The following is a 13,724-nucleotide window of genomic DNA, read 5'->3' on the forward strand; positions in this document are numbered from 1 at the left end:
CCTGTCCCCCGGGACCCACTCCAGATGTCCAGGCCTCTCTTCCTACACTATCTCCTCCTGGTCTTGGGCGCCGCCACAGTCTGGGGATTGGGTTTCCATAACCCAGGGCTTCCATATCTTGGGAAGGAGGAGTTAGAACTCCTCCCTCTTTCCCCCTCCTCCACCCACGGCCTGCCTGATTTTTTGATCTAATCTTTTATTTAAAGTCAACAGAATAGCGGGAACCCCGGGCTCCTGCCAACAAGATATTTTAGAATAATTCCCCAACCTCTGCCGACAGCCGCCAGCAGCCTTAAGGAACCTCCTTGTTTTCTCCTTAGTGAAGATACAAGCAGCAAGGAGTGGGGGGGGGGGGGTTAAGGGCTCTGCGGACTTAGAGGGGGGCGACTCTTTTAAGACGAATGAATTCCAAATATTAAAAGTATAACAGAAGAGCGTTAATTTGTAAAGACTTGAATCAAACCGAGAGCCAAACCCTCAGGGGGCTCCCGGGCACGAAGCCTTCAGTGTACCCGTCGTGGGAGGAGGTTTGGGGGTGGGCAGGTGAATGCCCAGCGTGTGATTCTAGAGAGAGCGGTCCTGGCCATTACGGGATGTGCCCATAAACTCGGCATGCCCACACGCACCCACGGAGTAGTCAGGCCGAACAGACACCGCACGTCCTTTGCCGGGTCCTTGACACCAGACTGCACCCCCTGAGCCTCGCCCATCTCCCTCTCCAGCTGGGCGGGGACCACTGTTCTCTACATCCTTAAGGAGCCTCCGACCTGTTCGGACCCAAGGCAGTTAAAGGCTCCCAGCCTTTCACCCCCTCCTGCCTCTCCCTCTTCTCTTTGCCCCCGCCTCTTGCCGACGCCCCCAGATCTCTGGGGCTCGCCCTTCCTGAAAGTAGGCGAGGCCCAGAAGCTGAGACTGGGGCGAGGGAGGCTGAAAGCCTGGCGGTGGGGGCGTGTCTCCCCAAGCCCCGCCCCGAGTGCGCGCGCGGTGGCGGCGGCGGCTGAACCCCGCTCTGAGAGACAGGTACCGCTTAGGCGCCATGTTGTGAGCGGAAGTTGGGGAGCGCGCGGCGGCTGCTGGCTGCTGTTCTGCTGGGAGAGGGCGCGGGAACCGGCGGCGGGGGGCGGAGCTGTAGTCCCCGCGGCGGAAGGAGGAGAGGAAGAAAGGGGCGAGACCCGGTGCCGGGCAGCGGCGCGAGGCTCTCGCTTGGCGCGCGGGCGTCTCCAACTGGGCGCGCGGTGTTCGAGGGTCGGTGTCTACGCCGAACCGTCTCCCGGGCAGTCGCTGCTGCTGCTGCTGTTGCCGCCACCGCCGCCGCTGGCGTGGGGCTCGGGCGGCGACTGAGTGGGGCCGGCCGCGGGGCGGGCGGGGAGGGAGGAGGCGGTGAAAGCGGCGGGCCGGGGGGGAAGATGCCGCTGGCGCAGCTGGCGGACCCGTGGCAGAAGATGGCTGTGGAGAGCCCGTCGGACAGCGCAGAGGTGAGTGCAGCCCCGCGGCTGGGGCCGGCGCGCCCCCTCCCCTCTACCCCGCCGGCTGGCTCTACTCCCCAGAGCTGGCCACTCGACCCCTTCTTCTGCCACTCGCGTGTACCCTCACTCTGGGATTTCGGTTCGGGTAGTTGGGATTGGTCTGTGTGCCCTTCTATTCTACTCATCATACCTCCCCTCCCTCGCTTGGGGGGCTGTGGTGTGGTGGCGCGTGGGGTATGTACTGGGTGCTGGGGCTTTGCAAGGAGCCGATTTAATCAACTTTGCGTGGGGGAAGCCGGAGGCGGAGCGGGGTTTTGCGAGGAGTTGAGAAGTTTGGCCCTGAGGTTAGGGTCTTCCATGGACCCTGGTGGCTTTGGGAGATGAGTGAGAGATACGGGTTGGAATCATTGGGAAGCAGAGACTCGAGTCCCGCCCGGGAACGGGGTTGCTGCGGGGAGAGGAGCGCGCGGGGGCAGGAACCGCCCAGGGCAGAGTTGGCGACCTGTGGGGGTTTCGGGTAAGAGGTGCAGGACAGCCAAAGGTTTTTGCCTACCCCCATCTGCTGCAGCGGTTTCTGCTGCTGCAAAGGAGAAAGTGGAAACCTGAGGTCCTCACCGCCCCCTCCCCCGTTTCTGAGGTCGCTGAGCTCGAGGACCCCGTTCCTGCGAGTTTAACTTGTGTTTCGTGACCGTGGAGGTGAGAGGCTGATATTCAAGGAGATCAGTAGCCGCCGTAAAAGGCTTTCTGGTTTTCCTCGCCCGAGATCTGGTGACCGTCCCTGAATACCGTCCTTGAATACCAAAAACCCTCCCGAATACCAAAAACCCAAAGATACCCAAACAGGACAAAATAGAATTTCCCTGGACACACCAGAGCACCGAGCGTTTCGCCGCCGCCACCGTCCCAGAACCAACTCAGGGTCTGCGAAAATAACCCAGACAAGACCCATTCCAGGGCATCTGCGCTCCTCTCTGGAGTGGAAAATGAGTTCCTGATGGTGGCGCGTCTGTGATCTTCCTTTTTGACTTTTTGCTGTCTTCCATCCCCGAAGCGGACTTTGGGGGATTACAGGATGATAGGCTGCGTGTGTGTAATAGTTACTGTGTGACCCCATTTCTGGAAAGCATGACTGAAACGCGGGGGTGGAATGGGGCAGGCTCTGATGAGTGGTGTACTTGGCGGCAGTCGCTGCCCTGCCGGCCTCCGCAGTGTGAGCGGTGGATAGGGTTACTGGTTACGTCAGTTAAGACCGAAGCTCAGTTTGATCTAAGATGCGGGACAAAATGTTCAGGGGATGATGGTGGGGAAGGGGAGAGGGATAAGTTCATATCGCTTTTCAATTTTTTCCTAGTCACTTCCCCTGCTGTATGAAATGTTTACTTGCTCTGTTCAACGCAAGTGGAGTTGTAATAGTGCTTAGGATTGGTACTTGGTATTTTGCGACTTGGATCGCATTTTAAAACCCTAAACTAAATGCTGTTCTTTAATAGGAAAGACGTTGATACGTGTTACCTAATTTTTCTAAAAAAGGAATTCGTGCTTTTAAGACTGGCACAATTATGAGAATTTCATTTAAAATTATGTTAGCCAGACTAATACTCTAAATCCTTTATAAGAAAATCAAATTTAGAATGTTAAATCATTCTTTGAATGGATAGTGTGAAAAATAGTATTGTGGGGCTCTTTTAACCTTTTTTCCCTCAGAAATTTTTTTCATTAAATAATGTATCTAAAAGGTTAATATGTTCTCAAAGTGCTGACCCCGTGGAGAGAATTTTAATTTGCTTTCAGCCTGATTTTTAGATGCAAATGTTAACATTTGCAACTCATAATCAGTCCACATTTCTGCTTGGCACATATCAATGTGTAAAAAAAAAACATTTAAAATTCCACCTTATTCTTTTTCTATGTATCATACATTTGGACAAGGAAGGCACAAAACCGATATTTCTTTAGGACTGACTTACTATATGCCAGGCACTATGTTACATGCTATTTCATTTTATCCTTCCTATAACCCAAGAAAGTAGGATTATGGACCCCAGATTAAGAAACAGTCTCAAAAGGGCATAAATATTATAAATAGTAAGTGGCAGAGCCATAATTCAAAGCCAGGTGGATATAATTCATGTGCTTTGCTTTATATCAGAGTAGCTGCTTCAAATCCTTTGTGGAAAAATTCATGGTATAAATAAATAAGCCAGTAGTTGGAGGTCATGTATTTTTCAGAAATAATTACAGTACCTATTATAAGTCTCATTTGTTAAAGCCTAGTTATTTCAGTTACTGTCATGGTTTCCAGAGCCTGGCAGGTAGCATTACACAATTTGTCATTTTGAAAGAATTTTCTTGATATTCTGGCATAAGTTATGGCAAACAGAGCCAGCGTTGCCTAGATTTATTAAAAGTAGATTTTTAACAAATAGCCTTTAAATATTTTTGTTGCCTTTGGTTTTGTTCAGTTGTTTCAAGTAAATTGCTTCCAATAAAAATTTGAAAACATTGAAGCCAGTAAGGGAAAGGTTGAGAATTTTTATTCTGAAATCTCATATTGGACTTAATATTATGCCTATTATGCCATCTCCTCCCCCAGCAAATTCCTAGTAGAGAATAATTGTATTTTGCCGACTAAAATTAATTTTTTAAATAATTTACTTGAGTAGATAATCAAAAATATTCTCTCCGGGCTAAAAGATTTCAGGGTTGTTCTCAACCAACTCTTGAAAGCAGAAACTTGTTTTCTCTGCATCCTGAGTATTTAACACAGTGCCTGGCATAAATATATATATATACACACACACACACACACACACATATATATTATGGACCCAGAAGATAATCCACCAAATGAATTACGAAGGTCAGGAAATCGGTGATTATCAGTCTTATCTCTGTTCTTATTTTAATCTTACATTGAAATACGAACAACTTTAACACATCTGAGTACCTCACCAAAAGTACAGGCAGTTTCTTGATTCCTTTAGAGGGCCTTCCTGCTTCAAAACCTCACATAGGTCTCATGGTACTCAAAGCAAAACAAAAACCCTTGTGGTTGAACTCAAAACATGGGTCAGAACATGATAGGCTAGAATAAGGCTGATGTTTAAAGAAGCAAATTTAGGATAATAAAGGAAGTACTATGCTAAGAGTCAAGAGTAAAAACAAAATAACTTCCTAAATAGTCCAGGTGAATTCGAAAATCTTTAAGGAGTTATTTAAAGATGCTAAGGGTTTTGTTTTTTTTAATATTTGATTGTTTAGGAGATGGATTATAAAGAATTGTGGCTATTTTATTCTACAAATTCTTTGCCACTGCTGTCAGGGACAATATTTACTAAATCATAAGCCTGTCCTAAAGTGATACTTTTTTGGTCAGTTTTAGTAAAGGATAAATGATAGTAGAGCTAAATATGAACAATTTTCAAAAATAAAATTAATTTTTGCTTTATGGAACTGTTGTATTAAAATAGCCACCTTGGATTCCTTTATATAACAACTATCCATAATGCCTTGAAACAATAGTAACTAAATATTTTCCTTATACAAATGAGACCCATGAGTTGGAAAATATCTTCAGTGGTTGTGCAGCCATTTTTAACCTCAAAGATTATATTGGCTTCTACAGTATTTCTACTATATCAATATTAGATTTCCTATATTTCATCTCTAGGGGAAAACATTTAAAGTATGATCATTGATTTTGCAAAAAAATGTTTTATTAAGTTTCTTTTCCTTTTCCTGTTTCATTTTTACCACCTTTCAGGTTTTTTTCTTTCCCCCAAGTGAAGATCTGAGGAGAGGACAGGTATTGTTACATGTCAACTGTCGGGTAACTGTGACACATTACTGAACACTTCATTGTTTTCAGTGATTATAACGCAGGATGTCAGTCTTTGTTAAACTAAAATTTAGGAAAGTTTGCTCTATTTTGGCAGCTTGGTCTAACACTGATAGGGTTGATCCAAAATGTGAAACTCCTTTGGTACATTTAAATTTTAAGAGAAAGAGATAAACTTGTCTATAAACAAGTATCGTCAGACTTGGCCTTTTCTTTAGTATGTTTCTGGAAATCGTAATGAGTATTATCTGTTTTATATAAGAAGAGGGGCATAATTGGGATGTGTACTCTAAACCAAGGGTATGACATTTAGTAAGTTACAGAATGACCAAAATTATAGCAGATCATTTATCAGAAGTCTGAATTGCAGAAAAATTGTTCTAAAGATTAATTTGAAATTTATCATCCACTAAAAATTTCATACCATCATGGTCATTGACAAAATTTGCTCTAAAGTTCCATGCTCAGGGACATGTGATCTGCCAGACTGGGAATGATGGGTGACATCAAGTGGCCTAGTTTACCAGTGCAGACCAGATGCTTTAGACCCAGTGGTTTAGATCAAAGTGTATAATAGTGACATCTTGGTGGTCTTTTCTTGGTAATATATGAGTGCGATAGTGCCTAGGTGTATATATGCTTTGGTGTAGATAACAAGTAGTCCCCAATTCACATAATAAAAAGACAAAACAAGGAACTATATTTTAAATTTTGGCATTAGAAGCCCCCTCCCTTTCAGAGTTGATACAGTTTCCCCTATCATTTATCTGGAACACTATCAGATCTCAGATATTCTGGTTTATCAATTTAATACCAAATAGCATAAAAGCACAGGTAAAACAACTAAAATCTAAATTATTAAGTAAAATGTGTTAACAAAAGTAACACAAATGTACTATATACATTTTATAAACAGATTCAGGATAAAATGTATGCATATAGAACATCACTATTATTTAATACATTTGGCTTATTTTAAGCAAATACATTAGTTACTAGCAGTTAAATTATTTCAATTTTACTTATCTCCTTAAAATTTGGAAGGCATTTTGTGGGATAATTTGGATGTATGGCAAAGAGTTAAAGAACATAGCTTTGGAGTTACAAAGATCTGGGTTTGAGTCCTGGCTCTGCCACTTAATAACTTTGTGATCTTATGCGAGTTTTTTAATGTTTCCATGCTTCAACATCCTAATCTGTAAACTAGGGATGAAAATAATATCTACCTCATGGGGTTGTGGTGAGAACTAAATGAAAAGCACTTGGTTCAGTACATGGTTTAAGTGTTTAGTACGTAACAGTTACAATGAATCGTCTCTGAGGAAGTTCTGCACTTTTTCAGAATTAAGCAGAACAGTTAAAAACAATTTGTTTGAGCATTGGCCCATGTGGCTCAACCTGGTAAACCAAAAGATTGCAGTTCAATTCCTGATTCCCGGTCAGGGCACATGCCTAGGTTGTAGGTTTGGTCCCTGGTGGAGGCACATACTAGAGGCAACTGAGGATATGATTGTCTGTCTGTCTGTCTGTCTCTCTCTCTCTCTCTCTCTCTCTCCCTCCCTCTCTCTCCCCCCTCCTCCTCGTCCTCCTCCTCCTCCTCCCCCTTGCCCCCGCCCCACAATCAAGAAGCATGTCCTCAGGTGATGATTAAAAAATAGATTTGTTTGATCTTTTTAAACAGCTATTATAATATCCGAATATAATTGTGTAAGAGTAAAGTGAACAGAAATCTCTTAAATCTTGTCCTTTTTTTTGTATTATTACCCTCTTAAATATTGTTCTTTTTTTAAAGATTTTACTTATTTATTTTTAGAGAGAGGGAAAGGGAGGGAGAAAGAGGGAGAGAAACATCGATCAGCCCCCTCTCCTACTTGCCAGGACCTGGGACAAACCTGCAACACAGGCATGTGCCCTGACTGGGAATTGAACCAGCAACCTTTCACTTTGCCAGATGATGCCCAACCAACTGAGCCACACTGATCAGGGCTTGATACTGTCTTTAAAGAGAGAAAACAGATTTTAAAAAAAAGCATTTTGAAGAATATGTTTGGAAGAAGGAAGAAAGGAAAGTATGTTCACATTTCAACATTGCTCAAATTAGAAGGTGTCCTACAATCCATGACATGTCATTAATTAGGAGTAGACTTTTTCCTTAGTGATACATCAGATAATGGTGTTTCTTACACATGATGGTGTCTTCTGATCAGTGAAATGTGGTGTAACCTGTCTGTCAACCTCTTGAAGAAAGTGTGTCCCTGAAGAAGCAGATAAAGTCAATATATAGCTCCAGTAGGTTGAATTTTAACTTACTGTCTAAAGCATACTATTAGAAAATATATGTAGAGCTTTGAATTTTTTGAATCTACTTTCTGTTAATTTCATTTTTAGGAGTAAAATTGATATGTTATACCTACTTCCCCATTACTCTACACACATTTGTTTCTTTGAATATGCCATGAGTAACTGGATTTTCCTGTTTAGAAATACAATCCTTTGGATTTGATCTGTTATGTGGTATTTGATACTTAAGGAACTTTAAGTAGTACTTACAATACTTTATTTTTTTAAGATTTTATTTTTTTATTTTTAGAGAGAGGGAGAGAAACATCAATGTGTGGTTGCCTTTTGCATACCCCCTGCTGGGGACGTGGCCAGCAAACCAGTTGTGTGCCCTAGACCGGGAATTGAACCGGTAACCCTTGGATTCACAGGCTGGCATTCAGCCACTGAGCCACACAAGCCAGAGCCAATATTTTTAACTGAAAAGTCTCTGGAAATGTTAAAGGCGTATCAGTGACCCACCAACTGTCTCCCCACCCACTTAAAAAGAAACAAAGGAGTGTGGCATAATCAAATAACTTTGGGAATTGTGGAGTTAAACAAAATTTAACCAATGTCTTTTACTGCATAAGTTCTTAGAACTTTTAAGATGATGTACCTGATAAATCTGCAAAAAGGATATAGCCCCAGCATTTGAGGTCTGATGTGAGAACCCCTCTTTTTTCTGAGACAGCTATAAAGTCTCAAAGGACACAAATGCATTGCAGAAACACACTTTTGGAAAGTCCAGTAACTACAATAACATGATCCAGTATTGCCTGGAAATGAGCCGCTATGTTTATTTGACTGTATCAAGCCTTTTTCCTTAACTGTCAAAAAAAGTTTTTGTTTCATTCTAAATTGAATTTTTTTGTAAATTAGATTGTACAGCAATTGTTCATCTTAACAGTGAACTGAAATTTTAAAATAATGTAAACTTTTAAACTCAATGTTCTGAAACTTTATGGTCACATTCTACCTTAGTATCAAACTGCCCCTGCTAAATGGCCCTTACATTGACTTGCTCTGTAACTTATGTCTCATATTCATAGACTTTCTTTTATCATTTACTATTTTATGCTACTGTCAATCTGCCTGCTTCTCCCATTTTTAAAAAAGGTTTATTTTGGAAGGGAGGGAGAAAGGGGGGGAGAGAAGCATCAATATGTGGTTGTCTCTCACATGCCCCCTGCTGGGGACCTGGCCTGCAATGCAGGCATGTGTCCTAGACTGGGAATTGAACTGGCAACCCTTTGGTTGCCACACCAGCCAGGGCCTATTCTTTTTTTTTTATTTTAATTAATTGCTTCTAACTTGCAGTTACTAGAAAACAGATAGCTAGGGTTAATGATATTTTGATGTAGCCATTTTCAACAGATCATTAAAAAAATTGCCCAATTACTGGTATTACCTAGTCTGCCTATTTACCTTCCTCTCTTGAAAGTGTCAGCTAGGAAGGAATGTGAATGAACTGAAGAACAAGCAGCTAGAAGACCAAATGCTAGCCTGTTGCCTCACCTGGAGTCAGGTTTCCATGTTGTCTTTTAGGTTGTTTTTTGGGGAGGCGGAGAGGTTCATGAAATAGTGCTAGTTTCCTAAATATTAGATATCTTACACTTATGTGTAAATCCAGAAATGCTTTTATATTTCCTGTCATTTTTTCTTTATTAGTATAAATAGAATCACAGCAATACATAACAAGTCAGATTTCCCGTATTAACTAATATATGCATGGTGTCTTACATACCTTAAAAACTAAATATATTTTATCCACCATGTAAATTGATTTTTATAATCTGACATGTGATGATGATCTCGTCTTCAAATCTGACCTAGTCATCTAGATTTCTGAGAGCTTGGCCTCTAATCCTTTGGTCCATAAAGCTTGTCATAGGAAACTTGGTTCAGTCATTTGATATGTGATAGGAGCAGATGTCAAATGATAGCCTGAAGCAAAAGATCATTTTGACATTAATAGATTGAAGTGCATCACAGGTGCAGTGCTTTGGGAGAAACCTTCACCCCAGAAATCTTGTAGGACCTACATCAAAAACCTCAGTTATCAGACTCTTATTTAACTTCTTCACATTTAGGGGCAAAGGTGTCTTCCTAAAAACCATATAAAAGAACAGGAAAGATACACTTAAAATTTTTTTTAAAAACTTCTAGATGGGCATTGTTGAGCAGCCAGTAGACACATGTAGCTATTGAGCACTCGAAATGTGGCTAGTGTGGCTGAGAAACTGAATTTTAAATTTATTTTTAATTAATTTAAATTTAAAGAGTCACCTGTGGCTATTGGCTAACATATTGAACCAGCATAGTTCTAGGTTACAGGATTGATGCAAATTGAACCCTTTCTTCCTACACTTGTGTTTTTCAACTCTATCTTCTATTATTATTTTTTTAAATTTATTTATCTTTTAGAAGGGAAGGGAAGGAGAGAGGGAGAGAAATATCAATGTATGGTTGCTTCTTGTGCATCCCTGGCTGGGAACTGGCCCCTGCTGGGAATTGGCCTGCAACCCAGGCATGTGCCCTGACTGGGAATCGAACCACGATCGTGTGGTTCGCAGGCCCACGCTCAATCCACTGAGCTACACCAGCCAGGGCTATCTTCTATTATTTATACATCGAAATTAATAGGCTAAAGCTTTTTCTAAATGGAAAATATATTTAATGTACATTTTCAACTTATAGTTTAATCAGTTTTGTTTTGTCTCTCCTACCCTGAAGATTTTGATAAGCCCTGCTAGATGGTACATGCCCCTCAAATCACCATTCTACACTTTATACAATTTTACTAGTTTTACAGTGACATTTCTCATTCCAATGATAACACCAAAATATGTTGCGTTGTTCACTATACTGTGCTATATTAACACTGGAAAGGGGGATTGATACATCTCAGGGACGAAGATATACTGAATGGCTTCTCTGACTAGGCACTTTTGTATACCCATCTGAATGAGGTAGATACAATTATTCCCAACTTACTGATGAGGAAACTAAAGCCTACAGGGGTTAAGTAACTTGCTCATGGCTGCATAGCTAGTAAGTGGAAGAGGCAGAATTCAGACCCAAGTCTCACAGATTGTGAATTCCATTGGCTTTCCACTAGACTGCCCTGCTTAAGTTGAGTGATTCAGTTTAGATGAAATCTCCTACAGTGAAGAGAAGTTCCTGGTCATTTGCATGAGTAGATATTTTTATGGGAATGTATAGGTAGAGTCAGAAAAATAAAATCAATATTCTTCAACTACAGTGTGGGTTAAATAGGCTTTTGTGAACTGGCCTGAGAAGCAACATGTGTGATAGTGTATGAGAAAATGTTTTGAGATTTCTAAACAGCTATCTTAAAAATGAACATTTGAAACAAAAACTATGGTATTTGGAAAAGGGGAACTACCTAGATGTTACTTAACAGCTCTCCATACAGAAGTGCCTAGGTGTGTGCTGAGTAACTGTGCTCTGTTTTTTTTGGTTTTGTTTTTGGGTTTTTTTGCAGTGTATTAAACCATTACCTGTTTATATTTGCCTCTTATTTTCAGAAAAATCTATTTGACACTCCCTTAAAGTGCCAGAAAACAACATCTGGCTCAACCTGAAAAAGTTGCCGATTGTTTTGCTCTAGTATAAGAAAAGGAAATTTAAAGAAAAGTTACAAAGTCCTTGGTGTTTCTTTTCTTTTGGTTTTTAAACTTAGGTCAAATAGCCATAATAAATCTTTTTAAAAATTGAGATGATTTACATACCACAAAACTCACCCTCAGCCCTGGCTGGTGTAGCTCAGTGGATTGAGCGCAGGCCTGTGAACCACACAACTGCGGTTCCATTCCCAGTCAGGGCACATGCCTGGGTTGCAGGCCAGTTCCCAGCAGGGGACTCACTAGAGGCAACCACACATTGATGTTTCTCTCTCTTTCTCCTTCCTTTCCCCTCTAAAGATAAATAAATAAAATCTTTTTAAAAAATCCTCACCCTCATAAAGTATACAATTCAGTGGTATTTAGTCTAGTCATAAGGTTGTATAATCATCACTACTATTTAATTCCATAACATTTTTATCACCCCCAAAATAAATTTTATGTTCATTAACAGTTACTCCCTATTCCTCCTTCCCCCAATCCCTGGCAACCAAAAACCTGAGTTCTGTCTCTGTAGATTTGCCTATTCTTGACATTTCATATTAATGGGATCATACAATATGTGTCTTTTGTGTCCAACATCATTCACTTAACATGTTTTCAAAGTTCATTCATGTTGTAGCATGTATTAATGCTTCCTTTTTATGGCTGAATAATATTCCATTGTATGGATATACCACATTTGTTTATCCATTCATCAGTTGATGGATATTTAGGTTGTTTCCACTTTTGGGCTATTATGAATAATACTGCTGTGAACATTTGTATACAAATTTTTGTGTAATCATATGTTTTCAGTTCTCTTGGGTATACGCCTAGGAGTGGAATTGCTTTGTCATGTGGTAAGTATATATTTAACATTTTGAAGAACTGACAAATTGTTTCCAACTTGCTTGTATCATTTTACATTCTTACCAGCAGTGTATGAGTGTTCTAATTTCTCTACATCCTCAACCAACACTTGTTATTGTCCTTTTCATTACAGCCATCTTAGTGTGTATGAAATGGTATCTCATTATTGCTTATAATTTGCATATTCTTAGTGGCTGTGGATATTAAGGATCTTTTCATGTGCATATTGTCTGCTTGTACATATAATTAACTCTTGAGTTATGTTTTAGGGGTTTGGGTATTTAAATTGAGTTTTGTTCTAATGCTGATATAGAAGATCCTTAACTATGTTATGTTATGTACATAGTTCTCAGAAAACTTAGTTTCAGTTTGTGCTTTTAAAAGATTTCTTTATTTTTAGATGTGATAAATATAGATCTCTTCCTAGGACAGTGGTTTTTCAACTGGGTGAATAGAGTGCCATATTCTATGGAAGTACCTTAGGATACTTCATCACCTGTGACACCCCTTTCCCAGCCAAAGCAGAGTCCTTAAGGAACACAACAAAGAGTTGAAGGTTAATTATAGAAAATTATAGAAAGAAAACAAATATACAGGTACATAATATTACTTCACAAAATATACAGTATAATTTTTCTTACATTCTCCTCAGTTTTCTTATACTATTTTATAGTTATTTAAAGCAACAATACATACATTAATTGAAAGTCCATCAAAACAAAAGGTCTAGCCCTGGCTGGTGTGGCTCAGTGGATTGAGTGCAGGTCTATGAACCAAAGGGTCCCCAGTTTGATTCCCAGTCAGAGCACATGCCTAGGTTGCAGGCCAGGTCCCCAGTTGGGGGGTGCATGAGAGGCAACCACACATTGATGTTTCTTTCCCTCTCTTTCTCCCTCCATTCCCCTCTCTCTAAGAATAAGTAAATAAAATCTTTTTAAAAAATTTAAAAGCCTTCAAAAAAAAACAAGGTCCAGAATATCTGAAATTAAATATAAGTTAACAGACGAATGCTTTCTTTTCAAGAACTCATTTCTTTCAAGTGGAATATACAGGTGTTTTATTTAAAGAAGTAAAAATGTACAAAGAAATCCCTGTTTGCCTCCTTTTCTTCAAGTCCCTGTTGGCTTTTGGTATAATTCAATAATTCAATTTTTGGTATAATTCAAGATATCACAATGGATGTTTATAGCAGTAAGGGGGCGAGGGTTACCTAAAGAGATGAATGTCACAGGCAAGTTAACCGTAAGGTTTCTCTTGGATTATTGAAAAGAAGAGCTCATAAATGAGTTTTAAAGTGATCTTTCTCCCTTGGCTGTTCTGAGAGTGCATAGCATAGTACGAGGTGATGATGAATGAAATAGAATTCTTTCCTTTGGAACATTGTAATCTAAAAGTACTGAGGTAGACAGACAGTTGAAAAACATGAAGCAAACTAAATTAGCAAGGAATGATATAAATAGATGTAATTGGATGATGAGGGCAAATTTTTTATCTATAATTTTATACTAGTTTCCATAGTGCATTTTAAACTATAATGTAGAAAACTAGAAAATAAAAATGTTTTCCTTCAACACCCAATAAAGTTACTTCTAACACACATAC

General features: G+C 40.3%; 1 protein-coding gene across 4 annotated transcripts in view; it reads left to right on the forward strand.

Moving 5' to 3' along the window:
* Positions 1 to 1,072: 1,072 nt before the first annotated feature.
* The window catches only part of RPS6KA3 (ribosomal protein S6 kinase A3), a 109,740-nt gene continuing 97,088 nt past the window's right edge, over positions 1,073 to 13,724 (forward strand). For 2 of the 4 annotated variants that reach the window (XM_037046244.1, XM_037046243.1), the window contains exon 1: positions 1,416 to 1,475. Coding sequence is in view for 1 of the 4 variants with exons in the window: in XM_037046246.1 (XP_036902141.1) it covers positions 1,407 to 1,475 (69 nt within the window). In the remaining 3 variants the exon portion in view is untranslated. Of the gene's footprint in view, positions 1,476 to 13,724 lie in introns of all 4 variants that reach the window. The other 2 variants (XM_037046246.1, XM_037046247.1) reach the window with 2 other exon arrangements.

Source organism: Sturnira hondurensis, unplaced genomic scaffold (genome assembly GCF_014824575.4).
Source record: "Sturnira hondurensis isolate 20B ecotype Veracruz unplaced genomic scaffold, ASM1482457v3 Scaffold0005220, whole genome shotgun sequence".
In the NCBI taxonomy this organism is placed as follows: Eukaryota; Metazoa; Chordata; class Mammalia; order Chiroptera; family Phyllostomidae; genus Sturnira; species Sturnira hondurensis.